At 40.9% G+C, this 9,495-nt stretch overlaps 1 protein-coding gene across 1 annotated transcript in view; it reads left to right on the forward strand.

The window, feature by feature from the left end:
• The first annotated feature begins 408 nt into the window (after window positions 1-408).
• LOC122160760 (vitellogenin-2) overlaps window positions 409-9,495 on the forward strand; it is a 20,168-nt gene continuing 11,081 nt past the window's right edge. The window contains exons 1-18 of the mRNA XM_042819623.1: window positions 409-478; window positions 592-612; window positions 712-863; window positions 2,154-2,405; window positions 2,996-3,157; window positions 3,263-3,411; window positions 3,579-3,729; window positions 3,848-4,005; window positions 4,088-4,253; window positions 4,973-5,098; window positions 5,468-5,686; window positions 6,241-6,458; window positions 6,576-6,673; window positions 7,244-7,368; window positions 7,490-7,591; window positions 8,242-8,361; window positions 8,448-8,637; window positions 9,358-9,451. Of these exons, the coding sequence (XP_042675557.1) occupies window positions 439-478; window positions 592-612; window positions 712-863; window positions 2,154-2,405; window positions 2,996-3,157; window positions 3,263-3,411; window positions 3,579-3,729; window positions 3,848-4,005; window positions 4,088-4,253; window positions 4,973-5,098; window positions 5,468-5,686; window positions 6,241-6,458; window positions 6,576-6,673; window positions 7,244-7,368; window positions 7,490-7,591; window positions 8,242-8,361; window positions 8,448-8,637; window positions 9,358-9,451 (2,543 nt within the window). The 5' untranslated portion in view covers window positions 409-438. The remainder of the gene's footprint in view (window positions 479-591; window positions 613-711; window positions 864-2,153; window positions 2,406-2,995; window positions 3,158-3,262; window positions 3,412-3,578; window positions 3,730-3,847; window positions 4,006-4,087; window positions 4,254-4,972; window positions 5,099-5,467; window positions 5,687-6,240; window positions 6,459-6,575; window positions 6,674-7,243; window positions 7,369-7,489; window positions 7,592-8,241; window positions 8,362-8,447; window positions 8,638-9,357; window positions 9,452-9,495) is intronic.

Here is a 9,495-nt window from a genome sequence, read left to right on the forward strand (position 1 = left end):
CAGTCAATGTAGGTGACACTGACTGCTAATTGGGTTATTATCAGCTAGATAACAACTTGGGTCAGATGCCAGGTCAACATAACCTGGGCGAAACCAATCTCATCTGTGGCAGGACCATGTATCAGCAGCCAGCCATGACCCAATCTAGGAAAGCAAGTAACGCATCTATTTTAAATTTATTGTAAATGCTGAAGTAGGACTGTTTTACGGTGAAACATTGAAACTTCTGCTCAATCAGACAAAGGTTTTTTATCGGAGATGCCAAAGTAATACTTGATTTTCTTTACTCCCTGTGAAGAGAAGTTATGATTGCAGAAAGAGAAGTGTTTACATAAACTGATAAAAAACTTGAGAATTCAGCAGAAAACAGCCACGTGTTCCTGAACATTCTTCCATAAAAGTCTCGCCGTGCCTGGCAGAGCCCTATTCACCTTCGCTATGAGGGGGATCATACTAGCACTAGTGCTCACCCTTGTGGGTAAGCTTATGCATCCCTTCTTCATTCTTCTTCCCTGGTATTTCCTTGAGTTCACTGACAACAACTGGGTTTAGACCAGATATAACTCGTGGTTTTTCTATTTCTTTTTGTAGGCAGCCAGAAGTTAGACATTGGTAAGTACATTTTTACCTATCAATTTGGTGACTTTGTTATATGTCTATTCATTAGAATATGCTTACAGCTTTTGTATAAATGGCTGTTATTCCCCACAGACCCAGGATTCAGTAGCAGGAAGAGTTACCTGTACAGCTATGAAGGTTTTATGTTGAATGGGCTTCAAGAAAGAAGTTTGGGCAAAGCTGGTGTGCGCTTGAGCAGCAAGCTAGAGATCAGCGGGCTATCAGAGAATGCTTACCTCCTCAAGGTACTGACCACATCCTGTTCCAAACATACCAACCCGTACTGAATCTAAGTCATGTTCATTTACTTGTGTTTTGCTCACCTGTGTTCTAAGAAGGCCTATGGGAACAGAATTGGTAACTTAGCACTGTAGGTTTCAGGAAGGTTTGCAAACTGAAGTTTCAAAATTGAGGAGTGATTTACCATCCAATTGCTTACGTGTGCTTGCTGTGAAAATTATTTGTAGCAGGGGCTTCTCATATGCAAAGTAGAGGTGTCAGTACCAGGGATTCTGTTACAAAATGTTTATTTCTAACTTAAGGCACTTAAGCTTCCTCTGATTTTAAGATTTTATTCAATTTTCAACAAATTTTTCCAAGTCCTGTGGGGAGAAAGGACTTGGGTATGTAAAATGCAGCTACACAGATGTAAGGTCATGCAGGTAATTAATGAGCATAGATTGTGTTTACACACTTGGGAAAAAATGTGGAAGGCATCAAAAAGGACATCTCTCAGGGGTTTTAGAAGAGCTGTAGAACTTCTGTCATTAATGATGGTAAGGTATTAAAATTATGAGTTAGGGATTGTACTTCTCACTGTTGTCTTCATCTTGAAATTGTTGTGTTAAGTGCCCCAAAGTGTGCTCTGTTAGACACACCTCAACTTGCAGTAACTTCAACAGAGTCAGTAAAATTGCTTCTGATTTCCCCCGTGTTTCTGTACATAAAAGGAAACGAGCAAATGAATGAAGAAGTGTTGGTTTAATCAATTCCCAACAATGGATCAAATATGGTAGCTTGTTTAGTCAAAACAATAAACATTTTGAGAGGGGAAGAATTAAAATGAAGCATTCTAAGAATATTTTGGGGGGAGTTAGAATAATTTTACTTTGTAAACGTTAAATTTAGTCTAAAGCAGATTGTGGCACAGCTATTGTAGTTTAAGGCTGAAGTAAAATGGAGGGAATTTCATTTGATTTATTTGAAATGCTATTATATTACTTTCTGAATGATGTTTTCCCCCATGTAGTTAATGTGACTAAACTGCTCACAATCTTCCCAAGAGTTAACAAGGACGTGTTAACTGCTTCTCTACCACAAAAGAGCAATATTGAGCCCCATGACTCGTACTGATTTTACAAAGTAAGCAACAGATAGAAGAATCAAAGAATCAACTCCTACATGGATATCTAAGCCTAAATTTGGAAGGAAGGAGTAGACAACTAGTGATTAGGTCAATTTCTTCCAATCTGTTCACACTTTTAGTACCAACGTAATTTTATTCACATCAATATCTATTTTTAATTTCCTCTCAGGTCCGTTCTCCACAAGTGGAGGAATACAATGGGGTCTGGCCCAGGGATCCATTCACTCGATCTTCCAAAATCACCCAAGCAGTCTCATCGTGTTTCACCCGGCCCTTCAAATTTGAATACAGCAGTGGACGGGTTGGAAGCATTTATGCCTCAGAAGACTGCCCAGATCTGTGTGTTAACATAGTGAGAGGAATACTGAACATGTTGCAGATAACCATTAAAAAATCACAGAATGTCTACGAATTACAAGAGGTTTGTGTTTCCCATTTCATTTCTAAAACAACTTTGCTGGAAGAATGCGTTCTAGGTGCTCTTCATTCATGTTTCTCTTTATTTGAATCTCCTTTCAAGCATACATGTTGAAAAACTGTTGGTTTTCGTTCACATAGAAAATACATGTGAACGTGTTGAAGGAATTACTTTTACTGGAATTCTTTAAAGACATTTCTCAAATTGCTTTGTTTAAAATGCAATGCCTTCATCAAAAAGGAGCCATTAGCTATGAACGTGTTTGTTACATAGCTTCTCTGCTGCAGTAACATGATCAATTTTATTTGTTCATTTTTTGTATTATTTAGTTGATTACTTTTTCTGAGTTCCTTGACTGAACTTAAAATATGTCTATTTCATGTGTTTGTGTCATTTTTTAGTTGAGTAGGATTAATTGTGAGCAATGGGTAACAGCTTTCAAAACATAGTTCAGTGAATCCTTATCCAATTTGTCCTCAGCCAAAACATGGCTCAGTGTATCCTTACCCTCCTACTGATTCTTCAAAGATTGCTCTTCTTTGGGAAATCCTGATACAATTCTCAGGTCTCTTTCCTTCTCCTGATCCTTTCAGGCTGGAATTGGAGGTGTTTGCCACACAAGGTACGTCATCCAGGAAGACAGAAAGAATAGCCGAGTATCTGTTACCAAAACTGTGGACTCGAATAATTGCCAGGAAAAGGTGCAAAAAAGTGTTGGGATGGCTTACATCTATCCCTGCCCCGTGGACATGATGGTATGTGAGACCTGGGAAGACCTTCCTCACACCAAGCAGATGGAAAAGATGAGTAACATGAGCCATCTGCTCCATTCACTCTGTGATCTCTCTGTGCTTCTCTAGAAGGAAAGGCTCACCAAAGGGACTGCTGCTTTCTCCTACAAGCTGAAGCAGTCAGACAGCGGCACGCTGATCACAGAGGTTGCATCTCAGCAGGTGTATCAGATCTCCCCATTCAGTGAGCCCACTGGGGTGGCTGTCATGGAAGCAAGGTAGGTGGGATGCAGGGCTGCTTCTCTAAGTGAGAATAATTGCAAGTTCTGTGGTCCCTTTCACCCCCGGTTGAAATGAGAAGAGACATAAGCCCAGCAGCAGTTGGGTAAAGCTGTAAGTACACATACTTTACGACACCTTTTTATTCCTCTCTGTCCCTTGACAGACAGCAGCTCACCTTGCTGGAGGTGAGAAGTGAGCGGGGCAGTGCCCCAGACATCCCCATGCAGAGCTATGGCAGCCTTCGCTACCACTTCCCAGCTGTACTGCCACAGATGCCACTTCAGCTGATCAAGACAAAAAACCCTGAGCAACGGGTATGGAATTTTTAGGTCTTTGAATCACTCTCCTAATTGAAAATTAAGAGCGACCAAATATGATCAGAAATATCAAGGGGTTTAATTACACGTCCCTTCTCTCTCTTGTGTTGTACAGATAGTAGAAACACTGCAGCACATAGTCCTGAATAACCAACAAGATTTCCATGACGATGTTGCATACAGATTCTTAGAGCTGGTCCAGCTTTGCCGGATAGCAAGTGTTGACGCTCTTGAGTCTGTCTGGAGACAAGTTTCAGATAAACCTCGTTACAGGTATTTCATTGTGTGACCTGCTAAGAAATTTTTCATTTCTGGAGACCTGAGAGCTAGACTTCTTTTTCTAATATGCTTGCAGGCGATGGCTCCTGAGTGCAGTTTCTGTGAGTGGCACCACCGAAGCACTAAAATTCCTCAAGACCAGAATTCGCAATGACGACCTCAACTATATTCAGACCCTTCTAACTGTTTCTTTGACTCTCCATTTGATGAAAGCTGATGAACACACACTTCCACTAGCAGCAGTGAGTAAATCCACATGAATCTTTCCAATTTGATAACAAAAAGAATGTTAATTGATGGCAACTTTTGATTGTAAAGTTCACTAGCGTGGGTTCTCCCATCACGTATACCAATTTTGCACAAATGCTGAAGCATGATTTTTTTTCTTATTTTGACATTTTTGAGAAGATAATGCGTCTTCATTTTGCTATAGTGATAGAAGAGCCCTTCTCTCTTAACAGAGAAATAGTACCATTTTAGTATGCTGGGCTAATGTGTCTTGCCTTCTACAGGCAAATCTTTCTTTGTTTGCATGGTGAATAGAATAGCATAATCATTTATACTGAACAGGATTTTTTCCCATCTCTAGTCAGTATTCCTCTTCATAAGCAGGAAGCAAAATATATTAACTGACAGTGCTTTGTTAATGTAACTGAGACACACTCTGTTCTAAAGATGTTCTATTTATTGATTGATGTTCACCATTAGTCCATAAACTAATATTTGTGTTTATTTATGTTGAAACCAGTGTGGAACTAAGGTCCTAAGTGAAGCTTGCTAATGAAATGTCTATAAGCTGACTTAATTTGTTTTGATGCGAACAACAATCATTCTGAAATTACTCCCCCTAGATAAGCTGCGATGATTTTCCTTCTCTGAAACCTATGCCAAGCACTGTCTTAAATGCTCATTTTAATTTTATTTATTTATTTTCCTTTTTTTTTTTTTTTTCTCCCCACAGGATTTAATGACCAGCTCTCGAATTCAGAAAAATCCTATGCTTCAGCAAGTGGCCTGCTTGGGATATAGTTCTGTAGTCAACAGATACTGTTCTCAGACCTCAGCATGTCCTAAAGAAGCTCTTCAGGTGGGTTGTTCCCAATAGCTTGTTAATGTACGCTACTTTGGCTTAACTCTTTTTGGAACTGGTATGAAAATGTCAACTGGACATTTTTTTATTAACTATCAATCAATTAGACAAATACACCTTTCATTGGCCTCCGTCAGAACAAAGGTAATAAATCATTTTACTAAATTAGACAATAATTTCATCACTGAAAATGCAGCTTTCACATCTTTTTTTTTTCTTCTTCTCCCCTACAGTCATCACTGAGTGCTTTTATTGGAACCATTTACTTTATTGTGATAGGCTTTTTACTGGATATGGGGAATGCTATGGACAATGTATATATATACATTAGGTGGAAAAGGTTGAACTGTGCTTTGTTGTCCATAGCCCATCCATGACCTTGCAGATGAAGCAATCAGCAGGGGCCGTGAAGACAAAATGAAATTAGCTCTGAAGTGCATTGGCAACATGGGAGAACCAGCCAGCTTAAAGCGTATCCTGAAGTTCCTTCCAATGTCTTCATCCAGTGCTTCTGATATCCCAATCCACATTCAGATAGATGCCATCATGGCCTTGAGAAAGATAGCTTGGAAGGATCCCAAAACAGTAAGTAGCATCTATCAGGAATTTCTTTACTTAAGGAACTGAAGAAAGAAAATGTATACTCTGAGGGTAATTAATTCAATAGCATCAAATCTGTGGTTTCATTATGTTTGCTTATTTTTAAGAACAACAGAATACAAGCATACATTTCAGCTAATGTTTTCTGGTAATACATAATAAATATTGTGCAGTAGGAAATTTCCAGGATATAAACACTGTTTCTGAAGTCAACCGATATAACTAATTAAGTCTGATGTTTGTTATGTATGGTAGAAATTTAGCCACCTAGAAGTGGATAATTTAATCTTCCTCAAGAATCAGGAGGAGAGAGAGAGACCTTCTGCTGACTTCTCAGGCAAAACACTGCCATAGGGCTGTTTCTGTCAGACCTTTCTCTGAAGTTGAGTGAGTCACCATTGACCTTCCATTAACTTGCATGGCCAGTGTAGGAAAGGCTTTGGCCTTTCAGATGGTATAGATAGCTAGAGGTGTTATATGATACAGACTCCAGTCAGACAGTCTTCGGTAATTCCCAACAATGTGTTTCCTCTCTTCAGGTGCAGGGCTATCTCATTCAGATCCTTGCAGACCAATCGCTTCCCCCTGAGGTGCGAATGATGGCTTGTGCTGTTATCTTTGAGACAAGGCCTGCCCTTGCTTTGATCACGACGATAGCTAACGTGGCAATGAAGGAAAGCAATTTGCAAGTGGCCAGTTTTGTATATTCCCACATGAAGTCTTTGTCAAAGAGCAGATTGCCATTTATGTACAACATGTAAGTAGAGACAAGGATCAAGTGCGCTGTTTTCTGCATATGCCATCAAACTGAATTCATTTTCTTATTCTGATAGAGTGTAGCTTCTTTCTGGATATATTACCTTTCTTTGTTTAGATCTTCAGCTTGCAACATTGCCCTTAAGCTGCTAGCTCCCAAACTGGACAGGCTGAGCTATCGGTACAGCAAGGTCATTCGAGCAGGCAGTTACTTTGGTGAGTAAAGCATTTCAGTGACTTTAGAAATCCCTTCATAAGGGTTCCCAAGTCCTTTGGAGGAATGCAAATTGTCAGTGCCTGTGTGGTTTGTGTCTAGAAAAGTTTTTCCCCTTAGAGCTGCTGCTCTCTGCAAAAAGAGATTCTGTAAGATGCTTGCTAGGATTGGTTTCTGAAATGTTTAGTTTACTTCTTATTGAAAAAATTAATCTATTTCTTCTTACAACTATGGTAGAAGCTTTCTCCTTTTGCTACAGAAATACATACTTAGCATACTTAAGGTCAGTTCAATGGTCTCTCTTGTTCTATTGTTTTTTGGTTTAATTTCCCTGCTGCTCCAGCCTCCTGTCATTCTGTAAAAGATTCTGCATTTGGATAAGAAATTGAACTAAGTGTGGCAGTTAAATATTTAAAAGAACAGGAATAAGTATTTATTAATTTGAACCTGAACAATTAAAAGTTATGCAGTGATGTATCTTAGAGTCAGTAACTGAAAAAGCTGCAGAAACACAGTCTTGAATGATGAGTAAAATGGTTAGAAAAATGGTCTTTTGTTTGCTTCCACCCCAGATAACTATAGAGTTGGTGCTGCTGGAGAAATCTTTGTTATGAACAGTCCAGGAACTATGTTCCCATCAACAATAATTTCCAAATTGATGGCAAATTCTGCAGGTTCAGTGGCTGATCTGATAGAGGTAAATATTTACTTAAATTAGTAATAAAGCAAATAGAACAATTTTCATATCAAAATTTGTCTCCTAAGTTTCCACTCTGTAAGTATGTTTTAGACTGTTCCTTCTCACACTGTTTTTGTAGGTTGGCATCCGAGCAGAAGGCCTCACAGATGTCATAATGAAAAGAAACATCCCATTTGCTGAATATCCCACATACAAGAAGATAAAGGAGCTTGGAAAAGCTGTAGGTGTTTTTAGTAGTATAATGCATGTGTTACATGAGGGGATATTTAGTGATGCTTACTGTGAAAGATAAGCTCATCTCAGAGGGTATATTACCCACCAGCAGTCAGTTTGAGTATGTCTGCAGAAGAGGGATCTGCAGTGAGACTGCAGGAGATATTCCTCCTGTAATGTCTGTGATATCTTCTGCAAGTCTCGCTGCAGCCCCACTTCCTTCCCACCTCAGATATGACTGCAGACGGAGCAGTGAGATGAGGGGAAAGTAGATGTCACAGTACAAAGATCACCCATACCTGGCAGGTTTTCTCCTTCCTCCATTTTCCCAGCGTAGTTTATAAGAAGTTCTCCTTATCTCCGAGAGAAACTATGATTTGGTGCAGTGCTTTCAAACTGAGTTTAACAGTACAAATGGCCTTGCTCCTCTGTATTAAAGTTCTTTCACTCTAAATAAGTGAACAGTGGACAGGGAACATCACAGTGATAGGGAGGACGTCTAAACTTGCAACACTACACTGTTAACAGAATACCAAGGAAATATGAGGGGCAAAAGAAGGCTGGGTTGGTCAGTAATAGTTGTCATTGCCTTGCTAAACTGCCATTTGTAAAGCATTGCATTAAGGAACTTCACTTGTTTCCTAATCTGTTCCCTAGCTGCTGGGATGGAAAGAGCTGCCAACAGAAACCCCCTTGATATCAGCCTACTTGAAAATACTTGGACAAGAAGTGGCCTTCGTCAACATCAACAAGGAAGTCTTGCAACAGGCCATGAAGGTATCAGGGCCCCCTACTTCTCTTTGCAAGGCTTGACACCACTGTCCTTTCATTTCCTCACCCCTTGGACCTCTGTGCCCTGGCAGACTGTAGTGGAACCTGCTGATCGAAACACGGCAATGAAGAGAATCACCAGCCAGATCCGCAACGGCATCGCAGGGCAGTGGACGCAGCCAGTGTGGATGGGAGAGCTGCGATACGTGGTTCCCAGCTGCCTCGGCCTGCCGCTGGAGTACGGGTCCTACACCACTGCCCTGGCACGAGCTGCAGTCAGCGGTGGGTTGGGAAGCACGAGGTCTGCTGCGCTAGCAGGTGGGAGGGACAGGCTAAGAGAGGGGGAAAGATGTAGGAAAACAAACAACCTAACAAAAAGACGTGATTTTTGTAGCGTCTTAAAACACAGGAGGAGAGGTAGTGAAGGTATTGAAAAAGAAGCTGGACACACATGAAAGCGGTGAGAGTTGTCACTGTGCTGGGGGTCAGGCTGCCGCTCCAGGGAAAGCGACAGGTTGGAGGGATGGCCTGGCAGGACGGTGCTGAATCGTGGCTAAGGGACAACGTAACCCCGTGCGTGCGCAGGCTGGCCATTGCCCAGGCGGCGGCAGCTTTGCAGAAAAGGGCCGGGGAGGACAAGCTGACGGTGAATCGGCAGCGTGCCCTTGTGGTAGTGGATGCCAACTGCATCCTTGGCTGCCAAAGTTGAAGCAGAGCGAGCCCGAAAGGCTTTTTCTCTTTTGCACGCTTGAGGCTGCGCCTGAAGTTCTGTGCCCAGTTCTGGGTACTCAGTGCAAAGCCCGGCAGCAGCACAGAAACGGTTGGAGGCCGAAGCACCTGAACACAGAACAAGTTTTCTGTATATTTTTTTCTTCTTCAGATTTGAAAAAAAGACCTTTTATCTCAAATACCTTTCACTGTATGAAGAGAAAATATTACCTCTTCCTGAAAACTGCATCTTGCTTACACTTACATTTTAAAATGCTGTTCTGTCTTTTGCAGTTGATGGAAAGATGACTCCACCTTTAACTGGAGACTTTAGACTTTCTCAGTTCCTTGAATCCACCATGCAGATTCGGTCTGACTTAAACCCCAGGTATGGCAGATTTCTTATGCCTTAATTATAGATGGAAGTTTTTT

Source organism: Centrocercus urophasianus, unplaced genomic scaffold, assembly GCF_019232065.1.
Source record: "Centrocercus urophasianus isolate 14NV4802_14NV808 unplaced genomic scaffold, USGS_Curo_1.0 seq_18, whole genome shotgun sequence".
Taxonomy (NCBI): Eukaryota; Metazoa; Chordata; class Aves; order Galliformes; family Phasianidae; genus Centrocercus; species Centrocercus urophasianus.